Raw genomic sequence first — 23,030 nt, forward strand, 5'->3', positions numbered from 1 at the left:
TGAACCATCAGAACAAGAGCTGGCAGACCCAAAGCCCCCCGGGGACCAGACCGTCACTCTTCAGTTTGATTTCCACTTTGACTCTCTTTCCATCATCCTTTACAACAGTGATAGCGGCCAGGTAAGGGGGACATTCCTGAGGTGAATCCTTTGCTCTCGAGAGTATTCAGCTTTCGAATGTTGGCATTTTTCATTCTAACTATTAATAAAATTCAGTGCATCTACAAACCACTGTTTAACCTGAAATGTGTGTGGGGGTCTCTAGGCTGCTGTGTTTCTAATCCTGCCAGGCTAAGGAAAGGTGCGTAGGGTTTCTCTGTCTAGGAACACAGCCGCAAATGCCTCCTATCCATCACTAATAGAGAAGTTGTACATATGACTAACAGGCCATGTGCTTAATTTAATGCATCAGTAGTCATCACTATTTAGGAAGATCAATTTAATACTGTCTTTGGAGCCTTTCATGATTATGTCTCAGTCAGTCATAGAGAAGCATTTATATAGTAGATCAAAGTATTTTAGAAAGCCATTTTGCATTGCATAATATCTTATAATAAATATTTTTATTTTATAAATTAGTTATGCCATACTTTAATGCCAATAACATGTCATATAAATACCCATAATCTATATTTATTATAGATTTTATATCCATGGTCATGTGCATTTCATATGCTAATTTGTACTTTATGATTTTTAGAAGTTATACAATATTCATATATTTCTACGTTTGAGCTTTGTGATAATATCTGTCATTTATGCATTGAGCTGCCTAAATCTCTAGCCCTTGGTGTTCAGGCAAGCCTCAGCGAATGCCTTTACTGACAGTGAAACTTACACATTCTTCATTTCTAAAGGACGGTTGTCTGTTGATCCAGCCTTAAGATGCAGTTGCCATTTTCAGCTTCTTTCTTTCTTTCTTTCTTTCTTTCTTTCTTTCTTTCTTTCTTTCTTTCTTTCTTTCTTTCTTCCTTCCTTCCTTCCTTCCTTCCTTCCTTTCTCTCTCTCTCTCTCTCTCTCTCTCTCTCTCTCTTTCTTTCTTTCTTTCTAATTTTATTTTTTATTAGATATTTTCTTCATTTACATTTCAAATGCTATCCCAAAAGTCTCCTATACCCTCCCCCCGCCCTGCTCCCCTACCCACTCACTCCCACTTCTTGGCCCTGGTGTTCCCCTGTACTGGGGCATATAAAGTTCAGCTTCTTTCTTTAACCTACCTCATTCAGGAACACTGCACACTGTCAATTTTCTTTTGGTAAATATTCCCTGTTTCCTGAAATTTCTCACTGTTTTATTTCAACTCTGTTTTTTAGCTCACACATGTAGTGCAGTGGCTTCCTTTATCTGTACTAGGCAGAGGGACAGTTTGTGTCCTTGGTGATTCTCATGGAGCTACTTAGAGCTTCTTATTTTGCTTCGAAACATTGAATGTTATGCTACATGATCATCCTCACTTTATCTAAAAAACACTCATTCCAGATCATCTGTATCACGGATTGATTGGAAATGTCTGTGTATTACAGGCATCAGCTGTGTAACAAGCCATTTCTGTCAATAGTTACCCAAGTTTGTGTGTCTGTGTTTATAAGTTAAAAGCATTCTGTTTGCCAACAGTCCTATCATTCACAGTGCCTTGTGTTCACTGTACTGTCTGGAGTCAGTGCACATGTTGAGTAGTGCCCTGTGTGCCCAGGGTGCAGACAGATGCCTGAGCACACCCTTGGACTCACCTGTGTTCATGTACTCAGTGTCATATATGTGATTCTGCACTTAGAGACTTCATGAGGTGGTTTGTTTTCAAGCTTTGAGTTAAGGAATGTGCTTAAATGAACTCATGTAATATTTAAAGATCTTGTATTCCTTTGCTTGACAAATGTACCACAGGAGCCCAGGCTTTCATTTCACAATGACAGTTTCCGTTTGGGTGAGCTCACACTACACCTGATGGCTTCTGCTGGGAAGATGTTCAAGGATGGGTCTATGAATGTCAGCCTTAAACTTAAGACGTGCACGCTTGATGATCTCCGAGAAGGAATCGAGAGAGCCACCTCCAGGTTTGTCAGCTCAGAGTTTGTCGTGCAGAGTTTCAGGTGGATGGCAGCCTGCCAACGTGAGGTGGGATCCTCAGAAGAGTCTAGTCTTTGATCATAGTCTCACAATTGAATTGCAAGAAGAGACATAGCCCTCTCTGATTCCTCTGCCTCAAAGTTTAAGTGAAAGGGGAATTTATTAATAAAACAAAAATGCCAGCTGAGCAGTGAGAGCCAAAGGAGTTTTCATGGTTTAATCCCCATGGGTTGGTAACGTATTTTTCTAGACGATTACCAGTTGGCAGAATTATCGTTATGGTTTTAGGATCCTTAAATTCATGCATCCCTTTGTTTTCTTGTTTACTTTGTCTTTCAAAACAATTCTGCAGAATTTCTTTAATTTTTATCAGGAATATACTCTGTAGCATCACCATATTATCAACTCATTTTGAAAAATGAACTTGTATCAGTCTGGTATGAAATGTAATTTCTCAAGTTATGTGTCATATTTTGTACTTTTTTTGTGTGTGAATGACTATGTTGCTATTTAAACTTGGGCACCGTTGACTATTTTCTGGATTCTGCTGAAGCCTGTGTTTTTCGGAGAATTGAACACATAAGGAAAGTGTGCTATCTCATAACCAGGCTTCCTGGTTATAAACTTCATGGCCAGGGTAGCCGTTCATAGCACTTTAGGTCATTGTGATTGATTGATTGATAAAATCATCTTGTTTGGTAGCCTGATCTCTCTAGCACTTGTGAGGGTGTGTAGGAACCGTCATTGTGGTCTTATAAACACTTGTTGGTTTGGGTTGCATTGAGCACTAGGGGAATAAATTCTATAGGGTAATCATTTTATATAGATATATTCTTTCAGGGGAGGGTTAATTTAGTAGAATAAGGAGGTCATGTTATATTTTGAGGGACTGCATTCATGCATTGCTAATTGCTCAAGATCATTTTCAGTAGTCCTTGGCTTTCCTGGAATTGCATTATAATTACAGAATATCCCATAATGCTTAATCACATGAGTCTTTCTTTGAAGATTAGGCAGTCATGTCTTGGTTGCTAATTGGGTGATTAGGTTCCAATTAACACTGTTGTATTTCTGCTCAGCCTAGCAGCTGAAAGGTGAAAGGAAGATGATTAAGATGCAAGGGAGCATTTCCATTCCTTTACTGTTTTATTCAGAGAAGAGGGGGCCAGATAATGAATGGCACATTTGTTTTTCAGGATGATTGACAAAAAGAATGACCAGGACAACAACAGCTCTATGATTGATATAAGTTATAGCCAGGATAAAAATGGAAGCCAGATCGATGCTGTCCTTGACAAGCTGTACGTGTGTGCCAGTGTGGAGTTTCTGATGACCGTGGCCGATTTCTTCATCAAAGCTATGCCTCAGAGTCCAGAAAACATAGCCAAAGAAATACAGATTCCATCAAGACAGACTGCTGCGGGAAGAGTCAAGATGGAGAAAGGTTAGCAGAACTTACCTGTCTGTCCTGAAGATGTCTATATCTTAACAAATATTAGAAACGGGAGAACAAAGGGAAGTAAAATTAGGCTTTTAGATTTAAGCATATTCTTTGTAAAATTCCAGCAAGGAAATGTTTTTAAGTGAGGTGTGACAGATGCTCTGTGATGGGGCAGAAGCTGCCTTGACTTCATTTGATTTTCTTCATTTAGAAACAGAGGGAGTTAACCAGTCAGGGCAGAATACTGTTTTATAAAAGGGAGTCATTTACCCAGACAAGATTATTTGAAGGATTCTAGTGCATTGATGGACAGTAGAGAAGATGGAAGGCAGAGGCTGGCATAGGGGAGAACAAAGCATGGCAGACCTTTGACTGAGGAAGCCTGTGAATACCTGTAGTAGGAGAATGGTGGAAGCCAGTCTCAGCTTGGTAGTTTTTATATGCCAGCTTTATCAAATAGATTGGAGATTTGCTATGGTAAATTTTAAATTGCTTTAAGGTCAGGTATTTTGTTTTGTTTAATGTAAAACCTGGCAAACTTGCAAACTGAGCATATATTGGCAAGATTGGAGTATTTTCCCATTTGCTGTGATGTTTTGAATAGTGGTCACACCCCATAACATCATGTTGGCTTCTGTAACTTTGTACTGTGGATCGCATGGCACAGAGAGTGCTCTGTTGGGTAAAATGCAGTAAACTAGTGACAGATTACTTTCCTTCATCAGAGGCTCTTCTGGCAACTCTTTCTTGTATTCTGCAACTTGCCCCATAGCATTACTTAACACCGTGCGTTTCTTTATATGTGCACACACCTGAATTGCATCCCAAGAAACTTCCCAGACCATGTCATTTCTAAAAGGTCCAAGTAGGAGTGGTCGATTTTGGCTTGGTGTCTAATTGTATTTTTTTTTATAGACTCAGCAGTGGGTACATGACCCACGGTGAAAATTTACATTAATTAAATGTTCTCTGCCCCGCTGTTCCTCCAGATGACTCTGTGAGGCCAAATATGACTCTGAAGGCCATGATCACAGACCCAGAGGTGGTGTTTGTTGCCAGCCTGACGAAGGCCGATGCTCCTGCTCTCACGGCCTCGTTCCAGTGCAACCTTTCCCTCTCAACGTCCAAACTGGAGCAGATGATGGAAGCTTCTGTGAGAGACCTGAAAGTGCTGGCCTGCCCTTTCCTCAGAGAAAGGAGAGGAAAGAGCATCACCACGGTGAGAAAGACTGTGGATGCTGGCTGACTGTGGATGTTGGCGGGCAGCTAGTGTGAGGGTGGGATCATGGCAGGCTCTGCTAGGGGGGAGAGTGCCTGCTGGAAGCCACAGACAGGCTTTGAGGACCCTGCCTTGAGGTTCCATGATGTTAGGAGGTTCAGTCATGGCCTCTAGTGACAGAAGTAGGGCTTCTCCAGATGAACTTTTCCAGATTTTTATTTGTTCTTTGAAGTAAAACCAGTAAGCGAATGAAAAAGTAAACTTGCTATGAAAAAAAAATCTAATTGGAGTCATGTGACCAAAAGAGATGGTTATGTTTGTTGTTAAAAGTTAATTTAAATAATTAAGCGTTGCATTATTATTGAAATTTGTGATTTTAGTTAATTACCTCAGTTATACCAGTTATTTCTTGTACCATATCTGTGAGTTTACGATAAGAGACCCTTAATACTGGCTCACTTGCAGCATTGTTTTGAGTTTGGAGAATTTTCAAGCTATGTTCTATGCAAAAAGAACTGGGGCCTAGGCTCCTGTACTTGATAGTGAGTTTTTCTTTTACATGTCACAGAAAGCTGATAGCAACCACTTCATTGAATCAGGTTCTAATTAAAATCCCATGCCATTGTCGCAGCCTCTGTATTAAGGCTCAGTCACTTTATATCTTCAGTGATATACGTGAGATTCCAGGTTTCATAGTTCACTGCTCATCAAGACTGAAGATGAGATTTGTTCTCAGAAGGACCATCTGTGTGTGTGTGGTATTCACAGCCCTGTTTGTCTTCACCAAATGTCATATGCTAGGTGTACCCTAGGTGCTAGCTCTTGTTTATAGTTATCCCAAAGGGACATTTGATGCAGGGCATCATTTCAAACAATGGTTCTTGTGGGTTATCCCTAGAGGTCAGATATCAGATATCTCGATATCAGATACTTACATTATGATTCATAATAGTAGCAAAATTACAGCCATAAAGTAGCAATGAGAATAATTTTATGGTTTGGGATCATCACAACATGAACTGCCTTAAAGGGTCAAGGCATTGGAGAGGTTGAGATAGAAGATGTTCTAGCAAGAAGGAAAGGCTTTGGGATAGTAAGCCTGCATCCCCATTCCTTCTTTTGGATTTGGAGTGAAGACTTTTTCCAGGTCTACTGAAAGTCCTTACTACTGTAAGTCCTACTTAAAGTGGTGTGGGCTTGTGTAGAGAAGAGCTTCACTAAGAGCCTCAGTGCTGTGCCTTTGCTTGTGCTGTAGCTAGGCTAGTTCTTAGAAGTGTGCAATGCATAAAGGATCGCTTACTGGGGAAACCTGACTTTCATTTTTCTCTTTCTAGGTGTTGCAACCTTGCTCCTTATTTATGGAAAAGTGCACATGGGCTTCAGGGAAACAGAACATAAATATTGTGGTTAAAGAATTTGTAGTTAAGGTAGGTGCTGCTCCTGCTCATTCTCTGGCTGGAGGTTCATTTTTACTTTTATGCAATATTGTATATTTTCAGTGCTGCAGTATCTTTTGGTGTCTTTCTCATACCCTTTGAAATATTGCTGGGCACAATTTTGAAAATCAGGATAGCTCTACCACTTAAACACCTTTTCTTTAGTAGACATGATTATTTGTGTTGTTTTATAAAGAACACTTTTTGAAATATCTTTATAAATCTATTTATTACTGTGTGTGTATGCATGTGCTTGTGGATACGTGTGTGTGTGTGTTTGTGGTGTGTGTGTGTATGTGTGTGTGTGTGAATATGTATACCATGGCACTATGTAGAGTTCATAGAACAACTTTCTGGAGTCAGTTCTTTCTTCTACCGTGTCTCCCAGGGCTTGAACTCAGGTTGACAGGCTTGCATGGCAAGATTTTATCCACTGAGCTGTTCTACCTGCCTATAATAATACCTCTTACTGGAACAAATTACGAGAGTTTCTAGTATCTTTTGTATTGCATATGTGTGTTGGGGTTGTATAGGAGGGGAGAACAGAGATGGATAGGAAAGAAAGGGCAGTGAGATGAAGATGAGGTTCCTTTATTTGTAGCTACTTGTTTGGCTTTTATTTGCGATTTAATTTGATTCAGTTCAATAACTTTGGTCAAATAGTCTCTTTGGCTTTCAGATATGCAAACGGCAGGTATATCTGTGAGATGAATGATGAGGATCTGTTGTGTTTTAAACCCTTATGTAAAGCATTGAAAGACAAAAGCCTCTGGCTTTTCAAACAGCATTCAGATTCTGCGTGTCTGTTTTCTTCTGTTTCACTCTGCGTGGTGTGTGCATGGCAAGGCAGAACTTGGCCTTTGGTTTCTTTCTCTCCTCCTTATTTCTTTGAGATGGTGTCTCTTGTTGATCCTGTAGCTCATTGGTAGGCTGCCTTGGCTGTTCAGCAAGCTCACAGATCCTGCCATACCTGGCCTTTTACATGGCTGCTTGAGATCTGGGCTCAGGTCCTCATGGCTTTTCCAGAGAGCACTTCACGCATCGAGCATCTCCCAGTCTGGCCTTTACATTCCTTAAGCTTGACTTTGTGCCCATTCATGAGTGGAAAATACAGAATATGAAAAACATGAAGGGGTTTGTGCCAGTAATGGTATGTATGTATTAAAGAACTATTTTATCTTCTTATTTTGTAGGCAGGGTCTTATTTTGTAGCCCCAGCTGGGCTTTAACTCACAGAGATCCCTCTGCCTCTGTCTCTCTAGTACTGGAATTAGAGTTCTGTACTACTACACTCTACCAAACACTTTCGCCTTTACTGTGTGTAAATCCTATGTAGGGCGTTGATATTCACAGTTCCAGCACAGGAGAGAGTTAATGACACACACAGAGAGGAGGAGGAAGGAGAACAATGATCATAGCTCTAGTGTAGGCAGCACTCACAGGGGCTGTTGGGAGAAAAGCATGCATACAAGGGAGTGCATAGGAAAAGCTATCTGTAAGCAGGGCTTCCTGAATTAAGTTTCCAGACTTGATAGAAGTTGAATGATTGGTGAAGCGAAGGAAAAGTCTATCCATACAGAACTGGAGGGACGTGTGCACAAAGGCAAAGTCTGAAGAAGAAGAACTCAAGAAGAACTTTGAGGGTGGGCCTCTATAGCCAGACACATGGTGTGTAGAGTGTAAGACTGAGTGAGCCTTTGTTAACTAACAGTGGGTGATAGTCATAAGGCAAGGGAAAATAAAGGCCTTGGATGCTGACAGGTTAGCAAGCAGTGTGTGCTGGAGTCTCGGTTTGGTAATGGCCTAATTCCGAATGAAGAGTAAAGGAATCTTTTTACTTACCCTGCTGTGTCTCAGATTCTGGCTAGCCAGTTGAACAGGCACCGCCTCACAAGCAGCTTTCTAAATTTGAATTTATATGGAGAATGCTGGAAAGTTACCAGGGATTTTAACCCAGCAGTGACTTGCCGGGGTTTGGCTTTAAAATAGTTGTGCTGGTGATATTTTGTAGGGCAGGCTGAGGGTATCAGGTGGATTAAAGGTCATTATTTGTATAGTGCTGTGGCAGAGATAGGAGTGAGAGTGAGCCAGGGCATTCTCCAGAGATGAGCAGGTGTTATTTCCTAGGACTTGGAGTGTAAGAACATGCTCTTCCATCTCAGCCTCCTGCTTCTGACCTTGATTAGCAAAGTTAACTAGTAATATAGGGAAGAGTTCACTCTGTGTGTGTGTGTGTGTGTGTGTGTGTGTGTGTGTGTGTGTGTGTGTGTGTGAGAGAGAGAGAGAGAGAGAGAGAGAGAGAGATATGACATTATCTGATTCTGAATTATCAGTTTCTCCATTGGGTTTTGACTGTTGATACAGCATGAACTACTTAATTCCAGACAATCTGAGCAGAAATCCTTATGTAGTTAGTTGATTCCTGTTTTCTTGTTTTCTTTTGTTCAGGAATATTTAGTATATTTAAATTTAAGTTACGTAATTGTTAACTTTTAAATCATATATTTTAACTCTCATTTGGGAAATAATCTATTCTCAATATTTTTCTGCTTTTATTTTTAAAGATCTCACCTATAATCCTTAATACTGTAATGACCATCATGGCTGCTATGTCTCCAAAGACCAAAGAAGATGAATGGAAAGACACTCCTAAGGAGACAGACAATCTCTGGGCTGTCAAATCTATTACTGATTATAACTCTTGGTTTCTTGGGGTTGACATGGCAACAGAAGTAACAGAAAATTTTAGAGACTTTGAACATCCATCGATAGAGGAAAATTGTGTGGTTGCTGTGGAGTCAGTTCAAGTCACCTTAGAGTGTGGCCTAGGGCATCGCACTGTGCCCCTGTTATTGGCAGAGTCCAAGTTCTCTGGAAATATTAAAAACTGGACTTCTCTAATGGCCGCTGCTGCTGACATGACACTAGAGGTATGGTCACATTGGCACCTTCAGAGCACAGCTGGAAAGTACCATTGCAGAAGTAAGATGCAGTGTTGTAGCCAGTGAATAATCTAATGTTTAATGTAATGGTGTGACCTGTGATTGTTATCCTTAAATGTAATAATAATTACAAGTAATACCTGACAGTAGAGCAATGGGAAGGGGGAACTACATCGTGTTTTGTGTGTATTTCTTTAGGTGGGGTTTTCAAGTGTCTTTTGCTATAAAACCATAGCTTAATATACCTTTTCTCACTGATTGTATAATTATATGATTAATGTTGAACAACCAAGTAATTGAAGTTCTTCACCCTTTTTAGGTTCACTATTACAATGAAACTCATGCTGTCTGGGAGCCACTGATTGAAAGAGTGGAGGGGAACAAGCCGTGGAGCTTAAAGCTTAATGTAAGGAAGCCAGCGCTCATGCATAGCATGATGCCATCATCCTACTACAGTAGTTTTTAAGCTCAGTGACTTTCAAAATTTGGTCTAGGGTCTAGGAAACTCCTTAAAGTTCTTGAGGCCATAGCTCCTTTCATAGTAATGGGGAAGCATCACACATAGCTCTTTATTTCTATTTTCTCATGAATGTACAATTGACTTTTTGAGAGACTGGATAAAAAAGTTCACTGGCTGAATGTGTAGCAGGAGTGAGAATTCATCTGCTTACTACAAGCCTTCAGGATACTTGTCCAAACCTATATTCATATTTATATTTTCAAGATAGTTCCCCACTAAAATGTTAACACATAATTTAAAATTTTTAAATATTAATTTTTTTCTCAGTTTTTATTTCTCATGTATTATATATTGGTAGGTAAATCTCATGATGGTAACTTTTGAACTATTCAGTAATTTTTTTTAGGTGTGACCACCCAAAAATTGAGAATTAATATGATGAACCCTCTGACTGACATTTCTCAAAACCCTTGCTGTGGAAGTATGGTTTTTGCCCCTGAGAACACGGGACTGTGAGCTATGCTGTTACTGCTCACTGCTCTGTGGTCACAGATGGAGGGGTCACACACAGAAACTGCTGCAGCAAATTCTTCTTTTAAAGATGATAACTCTTTTTTTTTTTTTTTTTTTGAGACAGGGTTTCTCTGTAGCCCTGGCTGTCCTGGAACTCACTCTCTAGACCAGGCTGGCCTCGAACTCAGAAATCCACCTGCCTCTGCCTCCCAAGCGCTGGGATTAAAGCTGTGCGCCATCACTAACCTTGTATCCCAATTCCTTCTGACTAAAGTAGAGATGATATCTGCTCTACCTCTCTCTGGACTAATGAGACTGAAAAAGACTATTTAGCAAAGGTTTCGAAATGCTATTGGAATGAAAATGTGAATGTTATTTGGAATAAGTTTGATCTGAAAGCTTACCATATTATTTACCAAGAAGTAGTAGAAAGAATCCTTTTATTTCCAGATGACTATAGCCGGGGTCAGTTGAGAGTTGGAGTCATCTTCATTGCTAATTAACACAGAAATGTTGTAGGAGCTAGCTTGCTCTGGCAAGGAGTCAAATGGAGGGGCTGACTCGTCAGGCTTCCTCGGCAGTGTACTGAGCATTTCCCATTCATGGCCTATGTGCAGAGAGAAGGCTACCTTCTTTGCTGAGTCAGAGAGATGTGCATGTGGTTGAAAATGAAACCCCGAGGATCTGTATTCTAAGATATCCAGTTCAGCTGGATCCCTCCATGTAGAGCTTTTAATAGCTGCCATTGATTCATTGGCTGATCAATTCTGTATGCTGTTTGTCTTCCTAGGTAAAGAAAAATCCGATCCAGGATAAAAGTTTGATGCCAGGAGATGACTTTATTCCAGAGCCACAAACAGCAGTTCATATTTCTTCAGGAGCTACGATGAATATCACAATATCCAAAAGCTGTCTTAATGTTTTCAATAATTTAGCAAAAGTATGTGGGATTCTAGTGTGGAACATTTCTTGTTGTGTTTAGGAAAAAAACATGTATAGATAGTTTTTTTGTTTTTTTTGTTTTTTGTTTTTGTCATCAAAATAAATTTCAGAAACCATGTAGCCATGGAAAAATGCTCATAGAGGTGCATTGCCGAGGTCTTACTGGGCTGTGTTCCTTTGCAGGGTTTCTCTGAGGGAGCGGCTTCTACGTTTGACTACTCTCTGAAAGACAGGGCTCCTTTTACAGTCAAAAATGCGCTGGGTGTCCCCATGAAGGTGCAGCCCAATCGTAACCTCAAGGTCATGGGTTCCCCTGAGAAGAGTGACATTTATGACGTGGGCGCTGGTCAGCATTTGGAGCTGGACTACGCCAGCCTGGAACCTTCGCGCCAAGGGAAGCTGTCCATCCTGAGCCGGCAGGAGAGCTCGCTCTTCACACTGACCTTTGGTATGGTTGCTGCGCTTGCTGTGTTTTCAGAGCTTCGCAGGGACGGCGCAGCGCATTTTTGATAAGTCATCCAATACTATTTTGCCAAAGATATCCTTGGAGACATTTGTCCAGGTTTCCAATAAATAGTTGATAATTCTCCTCTGGGTTTCTTCTAAACACAAGATAGATTCTAATTAATAAGCACCTTATAAAACTTGATTATTAATTTCTATGCCCTAAGAAATAAGTATTATGTTTCAAAAAGGATGAACATTCAGTTAAGGGAGAAAAGTGGCCATACTCAGAAGTCTAAGATATTCATGGTAATGATACCATTACAAAGACAAGGAAGTTATTATCTAGTTGAAAGAATAATTTAAAAAGTTGAATTTTATTCTACTTTGTTTTAATTTGTATGCTCAATATTTTAATTCATTATTTATTTACTTTACATCTTGGTTGCAGCTTCCCCTCCTTCCTTTGCTCCTAGTCCCTCCCTTTCACCTCAGCTCCCCGGCCATCTGCCCTTCCCCTCTCCTCCTCAGAAAAGGGAGGCCTCCCATGGATAGCAACCAACTTTGGCATATCAGCTTGCAGTGAGACTATACACATCTTGTACTGAGCTAGGTCAGCCATGCTAGGGACAAGGGATTACCTAACATGTTGTCAGATGCAGCCCCTGCTCCCGCTTTAGGAATCCCATATGAAGACCAGGCTGCACAACTACTGTTGCGTATCTGCAGAGGGCATAGGTCCATCCTAGGCATGCTCTCTGGTTGGCATTGCAGTCCCTGTGAGCCCCTATTTTGTAGATGTTAGCTGATTCTGTAGTTTTTTTTTCTGGTGTCCTTAACCCCTCTAGTTCCACAATCCTTCCTTGCCCTCTTCCTTAGGGATCCCCAAGCTCTGCCTAATGTTTGGCTGTGGGTCTGTGCATCAGTTCCCATCAGTTGCTAGGCTCCTGTCTGCAAGTGTAGCAGACTGTTGTTAATATTGTCAGGGCTTGGCTCTCTCCCATGGTATGGGTCTTAAGCTGGCCCAGTCATTGGTTTCCCCTCAAATTCTGCTCCATCTTTTACCCCTGCACATCTTGTAGTCAGGACAGATCGTGGGTCTAAGGTTTTGTGCCTGTGTTAGTGTCCTAATCTCTCCATTGGAAGTCTTGCCTGGTTACAGGAGATGGCTGGTTCAGGCTGCGCATCCCTCATTGCTTGCAGTCTTAGCTAGGGCTACTCTCAAAGATTTCTAGGAGTTTCCATTGTCCAAGTTTCTAGCTTGTTCCGAAGATGTGCCCCCTCCCTAGTCTAGAGGTCTCTCTCAGTACTCTCTCCCTTCCTTCTCCACCTACCTTATCCCTCCTGTTCCCATTCCTACCCCCTCCCCCAGCCAGTCCTCTCCCTTTATCCATATCCAGTGTCTTTTCTATTTTGCCTTCTCAGTGAGATTCAAGCATCTCCTCCCTAGGCCCTCCTTGTTACTGAGCTTCTTTGGGTCTGTGGTTTATAGCATAGATATCCATTGCTTTATGACTTATATCCACTTACACTTGAGTATACACCATTTTTGTCTTTCTGGGCCTGAGTTACCTCTCTCAGGATGATTTTTTTTCTATTTGTTTTAGCACACTTACCTTCTCATTGCTTGTAGCAAAAGTTTCATATTAGTTATTATTTTTCTTTTTTTTTAAATCTCAGAGTCTTAGAAAAACATTTATATTTCTAATGATGAGAAAACATATCCTTGCTATTAATTATGAGGTGTTACTATTTTATTTGTTATTTATTTTATGGTATTTTGTATACATGTATGTCTGTGTACCATATGCATGCCTAGGGCCCTTGGAGGCCAAAAGAGGACCTCGGATCACTGTATTAACCCTATCACTGGTATTACAGACAGTTGTGAGGGCCGTGTGGGTGCTGGGAATCAACCCCAGGTCCTCAGCAAGAGCAACATGTGCCCGTAACTGTTGAGCCATCTCTTCAGGTCCAGTGTCGGTTATTATTGAAAGGTAAATATTTTTACTTCTCTTCTCTTCAGTACCATATGGTTATACAGAAGTGGCTAGCGTTCCCGTCGCCAGGCCTGGCCGACGATTGTATAATGTGCGGAACCCCAGTGCCAGCCGTTCGGATTCCGTGTTGGTGCAGATTGACGCAACAGAAGGCAATAAGGTGGTGACTCTTCGCTCACCTCTGCAGGTAATGCTGTCAGGGAATGTGTCCCCTTGTGGGTGCTAGGCAGAGGTCAGTCATTTCGCTGAGATTGGGAGGTGTAGGACAGCTTGCTCAAGCACCTCTGATTATTCAGAAATAAGTGGCAAAGTGAAGCAGCTTCTGCTTCCACCGCACTTGTTAGTTAGTGTGGTTTAACTTAAATGACTTGAAAAGCAGTACTTATTTATTTATTTATATTTATTTATTTAAGTCAGTCCAGTTTTACTGGCCCCAAACCCATAAGCACTTAGTATTTTTCTTTAGAGATTTGAAACCCTTAAATATCTGAACATTACTATGTTTCTCTAGGCATTTCAAACGGAGACTCTATAATTACGGTTGATTGTCAAGCAGGATAACGTCCCAATCTCTTACTATGCCACCATCACTTGAGGCTGTATTTTTCCAGTGAGTGTGAGGTGTTTGGAATGACCTACTTTCATGCACAAAAAGAAAAAGCAAGGCAGTTTAATCTATATAAACATTTTTCTTTCTGCTCTTCTGGTTATACTACACCTTTTAGTCTTTCTAGCGTTAACTCCAGGCTTCAGTGTGTATCGGTGTAAAGAACACTCATCCAACTCATGCATTGGATGGGAACGCATCTACACTTTGGACCCTGTTACTTTTTAAGTTGTTCTTAGCTCCAGTGTAGACCCCAGTGCAGTCAGGAAAAGATTTCCATGGCTCTCCTCATTTCTTTGTCACATGGTATGTTGGTGTGAGGTTGTAATGGAGAAAACATGGCTGAAATCTTCACGAGTGGTACATCTTTAGTGGTGGCATAGACTAACTACATACACATATGATGCATAGATGATGTGGCAATGCTGATTTGGAACTGTCACTTAAACATTAAGTTTAGTGTTTGTATATAATACTTAGATACCTAAATATTGTTGTTAGCTAACGGGAATACCTTCCAACATTAAGTGGAAGCTTTTTAGATCTTAAATGTTATGCTGCTAATGCTTTCCATTTAACTAATATGTAATTTAACAAGTTATATGTCCATTCCAACAGATTAAAAACCACTTCTCAATAGCATTTATCATCTACAAATTTGTCAAGAATGTTAAGTTGTTGGAGCGCGTTGGAATAGCCAGACCCGAGGAAGAGTTCCATGTCCCTTTGGATTCCTATAGGTGCGCACGTCTGCATGCACTTAGCTTTCAAGTGGGGTGGCAGTCAGCAGAGCTGGTGCTGATGTCAGCGCTGCCGACGAAGTTAAGGACTTTTAGGGTCTTGAGGGGTGGTGGGTCCAAAAGGGTGAGTGTGCATGATAGCATAGGGTGTGTGGAAATATACCATAGTGAAGCCTGTTAACTTGTACAATTAATGTGGGTTGTTAATTACATAAATAAACAAATTTTAGGAAAAAAAACCCTATGTATTCCTAGTTTTATGAATTATATCTCTAGAGAGGGTAGCCTTGCATATTTATTGACCTAGCCATACAACAGTCATTTTTAGAACACATAAAAGTTTATTCTTTTGATTAGAAATGCATGTTATCAGCTGGGCGGTGGTGGTGCACACCTTTAACCCCAGCACTTGGGAGGCAGAGGCAGGCAGATTTCTGAGTTCAAGGCCAGCCTGGTCTTCTAAGTGAGTTCCAGGACAGCCAGAGCTATATAGAGAAACCCTGTCTCGAAAAAACCAAAAAAAACCCAAACAAACAAAAAAAGAAATTCATATTATCATTGAATTTACAATATAAACTCTTCATCTGATATTTGATACTTCACAGTTTTCTAAAGTTATATATTTTATTAGTTTTAGTTATTATTTTATTGCCTTTATAGTCAAAATAAAAATATTTCAAGTTGTTCTTCCTCTGTTGGCAGCTTTGTCACTTTGGGCGCATCCTAAACTTTCTTAGCAGTGGTTTTGACGTTTATAAGAATATTGTTCCCCACCTTATAGAGTCCTGGCGAAGAGTCTGAGGCTCGTTTCCTCACCTTCCATTGCAGGTGCCAGTTGTATGTTCAGCCGGCTGGCGGCTTGGAGCAGCAGTACACACAGTCCTCCACCTACATTTCCTGGAAGGAAGAGCTTCACCGCAGCAGGGAGGTCAGATGCATGCTGCAGTGTCCTGCAGTGGAAGTCAGCTTCCTACCCCTCATTGTGAACACGGTCGCTCTGCCCGATGAGCTGAGCTACATCGGCGCCCACGGGGAAGACTGGGATCCAGCCTACATCATTCATCTTTACCCTCCTCTCACCTTGCGGAACCTTCTCCCGTATTCGCTAAGATACTTACTTGAGGTACGTGCCTTTTATTTATTATTATTATTATTATTATTATCATTATCTCCCGTATTCGCTAAGATACTTACTTGAGGTACGTGCCTTTTATTTATTATTATTATTATTATTATTATTATTATTATTGTTGTTGTTGTTGTTGTTACTATACAGAGTAAATGCTTGTTCTGTTTTGTGCCATTAGCTCTAATTGGTGTTTCACGTTTTTAAGATGTGTTTATTATAGCTAACCTGGCATTTTTGTTTTTAAGTGTGTGTGTGTCCATGACTGAGGGCAGTGTCCAGGCAGTCTGGAGGAAGGTCTGTTTCCTGGAGCTGGGAGTTGCCAGTGGTTGTAAGCCACTGTGTGGGTGCTGGGAGCTGAAGCAGCAGGGGTTGCTCCTGTCAAGTTCCTCTGCAAGGCCAGTAATGCTGAGCCATCTCTCCAGCCCTAGCATCCATTTTTAGAGCAGATCCACCCTGCCGAGCCTGATGTTCCTGGTTTCTGTAATTATAGTAGCTGGGATGGAATCCCCATGGTAGAGGAATAAAAAGGATGAAACTGACACCCAGTAGTTCAGGTGGCTCATTTGATAATCCAGCTCTACTGGGAATAGCTGGGGTCTAAGATCCAGTCTTTGACATAGACACAGATTTTTCCCAAAATTAAGGATGGTTTGCCTATGCGATAGCAAGAAGACACTCTCACTGTGGCTGTGATAGACGGTTTCCTTTGGAGTCCCTAGTAATTGCTGAGAATTTCTAACATTGTAAGCATGGCTAGACTTGGTGGCCAGCCTTCCTTGGGAGGATATTTAGCACTGTGTAAAATACAGATTTTGTTAGTAAAGAAGTATGCTCAGTAAACTTGGTTTTGTGTGGTTGTTTTTAGGGAACCGCAGAAGCCCACGAGCTGGCAGAAGGCAGTTCTGCTGACGTCCTGCACTCTCGGATCAGCGGCGAGATCATAGAGCTCGTCCTGGTGAAATACCTGGGCAAGAACTGGAACGGACACTTCCGCATCTTCGACACACTTCCCGAGTTCTTCCTCGTGTGCTTTTCCTCAGACACCACAGAAGTGATGACAGTTGACCTGTCAGTTCATGTCAGGCGGATTGGCTGCCGAATGGAGCTGTCTGTCTTTAGTCCCTATTGGCTAATCAACAAAACTTCTCGGGTTCTCCAGTATCACTCTGAGGAGATACATGTTAAACACCCAGCCGATTTCAGGGATATCATTTTATTCTCTTTCAAGAAGAAGAACATTTTTAGTAAAAACAAGGTATGCTCTACCAAGTTAAAATAGGAAAGCTACTAAATCTAGAGACATGGGAATCTAAAAGCATGCTCAGCTGTGTATGCATCGCTCTTGGTATAAATTAAATCCAAGGAGACTCTAAAGACTGCAGAGTCTAGCTGGACAATAGGAATTCACAGCAGCAATCAGCTGAAGCAGGGCTCCCCGTTCTTCAGGGCTATAAGATAACTGCTGCCATTGAAGTCCTGCTGCATGCAACAGCTTTATTTTATCCCCGGCTTCTGCACTGGTGTGGCATGTGAAAACACTCAGCAGTTGAGTTGGCCCTCCTGTGTTTCCTAAGCCAGTCTTTAAAGAAGAAGTCCTGTGTCCAAGCATGGTCAGTGGTCACACTTTGACTTTATGTATGCTGTGGCCTCTACCCCGATTGCTAGTCCCCCAACTCTACCTATTTTCTCTGTCCTGTTGTATCTGTTGTTCATTCTTAGATACTGCTCATCACTAATGCATTTTCTGTTTACAGTGACTTTACCTATCCCAGTCCTGTTGCTTAGAGCCATGGGCATCAAATCATCTCAGTGTCCATTATTGACACTTAGATGGCTTTGCAATTGTTTGCTGAATCCTGCCCTTAGATTCACTTTAGTGATTCTGGACAGAGCCTGAGAATGTGTCTGTAAACAGTCTCAGATGCAGCTACTGTGTGGGAGCAACTCTTTAGAGTTCAGGTCAATATATGGCATTTGAGTTGCCTCTGTGTGTCATCTTGGGCTGTCCTTATGCTTGTTAGATCTTGGTGGATGGGTAGAGGTAAACTGACTGCAGGGCACAGGCCAGTCTCTTCTGCAAGACTTCACCTAAATCCCAGAGGAACGCCACCATCCTCTCCCCAGCTGCGTTTTACACCTCTTGTGTGGTGTCATAATTCTTAGAACATGCTTCCTTTTATCTCTGTTGAGTTCCGTGCTCACTGAAGACGGCAGCTGGGTCCCTTTAAAACTAACATGAGCGACGTGTCTAACTCCAGTAATTGTAATTAAATAATTAAAGACAAATTTCCATTCATTGCTAAGGTGAATGGGATGGTTAGGATTATATTTCTCTTCCTTGGTTCCCTACACCCATTCAGTATGGTTGTGACTATTTTTCTGTGTTTCAAGATACTGGGGAAATTTCCATAAGTCTAGCAATTTTTCTATGAAGTAAAATTAGTTTCATCTTTTAGGTTTCTTACATGATATCATATATTCTCTTGTGTAGGTACAGCTAAAAATTTCAACCAGTGCCTGGTCCAATGGTTTCTCACTGGACACTGTGGGCAGTTATGGGTGTGTGAAGTGCCCGGCCACCAATATGGAATACCTGGTAAGAGGGGCTGCTTCATGGCCTTTGACCTTATTTGCTTTCCCACACTTCAATAAACAAGCCGGCTCCTAAAGAGCACAGAAGTCTGAAATCAAAAATTCTTTGGAAGATGGTCTGCAGATTTCTATTATTTTATCAAAGCAGAACTTGAATTTGTCAAAATTCAAATGGGTTGACTTCATTGGATTGGGCAACTTTAGTAATATTCAAGATATACTAAAATCTTCATTTCATATACCCTTTCAGTTATATCTTAAATCTTAAGCTTGACTACTTTGAAAATTTGAATAATCGGATGCCACATGACCCATTTTCTACTGCTTCAGAATTCTGATTTTATTGGTAATAGACAAAGCAATTAAATTTGAGCCTACTAACTATAAAGCACTTAACATTTAGATTATTAATAAGTAAAAAACAAAACAAAACAACAAAAAACCAACAAACCAGACAGTAAATCCATCATTGCGAGATGTCATTGAGAGTGTGATCTGTGTTTTGTAGTTGATTTCTGATAAAGCTGATGTGAGAAGCCAGCCCTTTCTATGAGAGACAATAGTAGAATACAGCTTTTACCAGTTACTTTATCTAAGATTCCTAGTTTATATATTTTCAGTTACATGTGTGTGACCTATGTCTTTATTTTTGACACTGAATAAAGAGCAGGAGAATGATCGTGTTTGTTTCCTCCCCTCAGGTCGGGGTTAGCATCAAAATGAGCAGTTTTAATCTCTCACGGGTAGTCACTCTGACTCCCTTCTGTACTGTTGCGAATAAGTCCTCGTTAGACCTAGAAGTTGGAGAGATTGCTTCAGATGGTTCCATACCAACCAACAAATGGCACTATGTTGCTTCTTCAGAGGTAAATTTCCCTAAGATATGGCTGATTCCCAAAATGTACAGATAAACATGGACATGCATATGTGTTAACTGTGACAGCAACTACAAAAGATCTTTATTTCACCCTATTAGAAAATAATTGGTAATATTTTCTATTAGCTCAGTCTAGATGGCTAGCAGTCATTTTCTAGTTATCCCCATATGACTAAAATGGATACATGAACTTGGTAAGGCAAATGCAGTGAAGAATGACATTTTTAAGTACACAGGATATGGAGGCATTCTTAATCAGTAAGCTCTTGAGTTTCTTATAATGTAATTGCTACAAGTACATATAGATTAATAGATTTTTATTCTGATGAATGCACTATGGTCTCATGATTATATCAGTAGGGTTTTTTTTTTGTTTGTTTGTTTTTGTTTTTTAAAATGGGTTCTTGCTGTGTAACCTGGGCTGGCCTTGAACTTAGGAAGCTCCCGCTTCAGCTTCTGCGTGTGCCACCACACCCAGCTTGTCAGTGTTGTCAATGTTTTTACTATGAAGTATAGAGGACATTTAAACAACTTTACTGATATTTTATTAAATAAGATCTAGACCTGAAAGTTTAATTACCCAATGTGTTTAATGAACTGCTGTCTTATGTCCTGGTATTATACTTTTTTCAGTGCATTCCATTTTGGCCTGAAAATTTGTCTGGCAAACTTTGTGTGAGAGTGGTGGGCTACGAAGGCTCTTCCAAGCCATTCTTTTATAACCGACAAGACAATGGCACTTTATTGAGCTTAGAAGATCTGGTAAGTCTTCATATTACAAAATATCATGTCTTTGACTTTTAAAAGTTGACTGAACTTATTCCTGTAAGCCATGCTATAGAGATCTGGAAATTCCTTGTAAGGCTTCTGTGGGCATTTTAATGATAACACATGTTTGTGAGAGCCAGAGCCAGTGAGAACTTTTGAGAGTAAGGGACGTGTTTGTAAAGCTGATTGAATGTGGAATGGTTCCATGTAATTGAGATACTTAGCCAGTAAGCTGAGCACAGTTCTTCTTCTCTGAAATAGAATGGAGGCATCTTGGTGGACGTAAACACTGCTGAGCACTCAACTGTCATAACCTTCTCTGACTATCATGAGGGATCCGCGCCTGCCCTGATGATGAACCACACACAGTGGGATGTCCTCACATACAAACAGAGGTATGGGACAAGGCAGGGTTAGATCGCCATTTTGCTCTCAATAATCCATGCTCCTTCCTGGGAAATGTTACAGTGTCACACCCCAGATGGCTTCAGACTTTACAACGGTGGTAAGAGGCATGTGGTGTTTATTCCTAATACGCTGGCAAGTTTTGACATAGTATTCACCAAACACATTTATATTTCTACAGCATAACTTACATGTCTGATATGAACTGGGACAAATAGATGCTTTTAAAGATCCCAATCAAGTCAAATGGGTCTTTTTGTCAAATGGCTTGACAGCAAACCTGAGAAAAATCTTTGGGCTTTGGGTCTTTATAAATTTCAGAATGCAGACAAAGGTCTGTGAAATTATGCATTAAACATTATCTTTCTCTTAGTAACTTGGGAATGGCAGTGACCCCGTTCCTGTAAATGTGTGTCTGGAACTGTACTGCACTGACATAGTCTGTCTGTCCAGGCATCAGAACTGCTAGTTACAGGACGTATTGCTAGTTACAGGACGTATTAGTGTACTTGTTTTGGGGCTGAGTTGTATGTTATTAACTAAGCAACTTTATAATGCTGATCTTCTGTCAACTGTTTCAGTGGGTCACAGGAGGAACTAGTATTGCTGCCAGGAGAAACTCGACTCTTTGCCTGGGCAGATCCCACTGGCACCAGGAAACTCACTTGGAACTATGCAGCTAACTTTGGGGAGCATGATCTCTTAAAGGTACCCTTTGATATGGAAGTGCTGTTTTCATGGAAACAAAGTGAATTGAAATGTTCTAAGAATGTTACTTTTGTGTTTTATACTGCAAACAATTTGTATGAGTCGTTTCTCTGGTTGCTAAGATAAAGTGCAATGCAAGGCATCTTTAAAGAGGAAAGTGTTTGGGCCTCTGATGTTCATGGAGCTACAGTTTGTCAAGGCAGGGAAGGCTACGCAGCTGGCCACATTGTGTCTGGAGTGATGGAGCAGAGGTGAAAGCCGGTGCTCAGCTTGCTTTTTCCTTTTGATTCAGGCTAGGACTCCAGCTCCTGCAAGCGTGCTGTCCACATTTAAGCTTATCTCTCTATTTCTCTTCATTTATTTAGAGAATCCCTCATAAGCATGTCCAGAGATTTGTCTCCAAGGTGATTCTAGATCCTATCAAATTGGCAATCAGTATAAACTATTACAGGCGAATCCCTGGTCAACCACACAGCCAGCCATTTACTTTTATACTAGCCTTCTATCTCTTGGCCCTGTGTTGTGACCATTTAATAAGGCAAAATGCATTCAGTCAACCTTCATAAGACCCTCTAGTTGTTAAGAGTCCCAACACTGTTTAGAACTGTGAGCTTTGGACAATCATGAAAAAGTTACATATTTCCAACATACTGTGGCATAGAGTAAACATTTCTAGTCCAAAAAAAGGGGGATGGGGGCAAAGCATGGAATGATCATATGCAAACGAGAGAATCCAGCAGGGAGAACATGAAATCCTGCAGCTCCATGCCCAGCATCTAGGGCTTGTGGAGGAATCACCTGAGGTGCAGAGGGCTGAGTCACCCTGCTCTGCTAGCTCTGCTGCCTGCAGCAGACACAGCCCCTCTCTCTGAAGCACCCTCACCTCCATACCTGAAGCTTTTCTCACAGATGTCCCCTGGGTCCAGCATCTCAAAAATCCTGGGATTTCCACTGCCACTTATTTACCCCTGTCACACACATAGGCGCGCGAGCACGCACACACACGCGCACACACACACACACACCTCTTCTTCTGCTGACTTCTTTTCTCAGCAGGAACTGTTCTCCAGTTGGAGAGACAGGCAATCATCTTACCACACTGGTGCTAGTAAAGCATGCTGGAGATCCTGCTCAGAGCCCCGCCACACTAGCCAGGGACACAAGCTAAGGCACTACTCTGTCTATGATAGGGAAAGCAATGATGTGTGTGTGTGTGTGTACACACACATGTGTTGGCACATATAAGAGTCTGTGAGTGGATGTAGCACTCCCAAATTGATTTCTGGTGTCTTTCTCAGTCATTTCCTACTTTATCAAGACAGGGTCTCTAGCCGGGCGTGGTGGTGCACACCTTTAATCCCAGCACTTGGGAGGCAGAGGCAGACGGATTTCTGAGTTCGAGGCCAGCCTGGTCTACAAAGTGAGCTCCAGGACAACCAGGGCTATACAGAGAAACCCTGTCTCGAAAAACAAAAACAAACAAACAAACAAACAAACAAACAAACAAGACAGGGGCTAGTCTAAGGAGCCAGTTTGCCCCCAAATCCTCTGCCTCAGCCTCCAAAGTGCTGGGATTGCAGGCAGCCACTCCCCTTCCTAGCTTCTAAATGGGTGCTAGAGCTCTAAAATGTAGGTCCTGCTTACAGACCTGCTTTATCCATGGAGCCATATTCCTAGACCTGGTGAGCGTTCTTGTTATTTTTATGTGAGTGCTGGCTTTATGTCAGTTTGATGACTGGA

The 23,030-nt window shown here is 41.2% G+C and overlaps 1 protein-coding gene across 3 annotated transcripts in view; it reads left to right on the forward strand.

Annotated features, from left to right (window-relative positions):
• Positions 1-23,030, forward strand: part of Vps13c (vacuolar protein sorting 13 homolog C) — a 160,150-nt gene that overhangs the window by 96,669 nt on the left and 40,451 nt on the right. For all 3 annotated transcript variants that reach the window (XM_029482031.2, XM_021171411.3, XM_029482032.2), the window contains 18 exons: positions 12-121; positions 1,885-2,054; positions 3,264-3,511; positions 4,498-4,727; positions 6,062-6,154; positions 8,728-9,093; positions 9,425-9,511; positions 10,869-11,018; positions 11,204-11,468; positions 13,491-13,651; positions 14,690-14,811; positions 15,640-15,934; positions 16,806-17,195; positions 18,432-18,536; positions 19,234-19,398; positions 20,043-20,171; positions 20,439-20,572; positions 21,164-21,290. In XM_029482031.2, coding sequence (XP_029337891.1) covers positions 12-121; positions 1,885-2,054; positions 3,264-3,511; positions 4,498-4,727; positions 6,062-6,154; positions 8,728-9,093; positions 9,425-9,511; positions 10,869-11,018; positions 11,204-11,468; positions 13,491-13,651; positions 14,690-14,811; positions 15,640-15,934; positions 16,806-17,195; positions 18,432-18,536; positions 19,234-19,398; positions 20,043-20,171; positions 20,439-20,572; positions 21,164-21,290 — 3,347 coding nt within the window. The remainder of the gene's footprint in view (positions 1-11; positions 122-1,884; positions 2,055-3,263; positions 3,512-4,497; positions 4,728-6,061; positions 6,155-8,727; positions 9,094-9,424; positions 9,512-10,868; positions 11,019-11,203; positions 11,469-13,490; positions 13,652-14,689; positions 14,812-15,639; positions 15,935-16,805; positions 17,196-18,431; positions 18,537-19,233; positions 19,399-20,042; positions 20,172-20,438; positions 20,573-21,163; positions 21,291-23,030) is intronic.

Source organism: Mus caroli, unplaced genomic scaffold, assembly GCF_978045245.1.
Source record: "Mus caroli unplaced genomic scaffold, Mus_caroli_1 scaffold_11, whole genome shotgun sequence".
Classification (NCBI taxonomy): domain Eukaryota; kingdom Metazoa; phylum Chordata; class Mammalia; order Rodentia; family Muridae; genus Mus; species Mus caroli.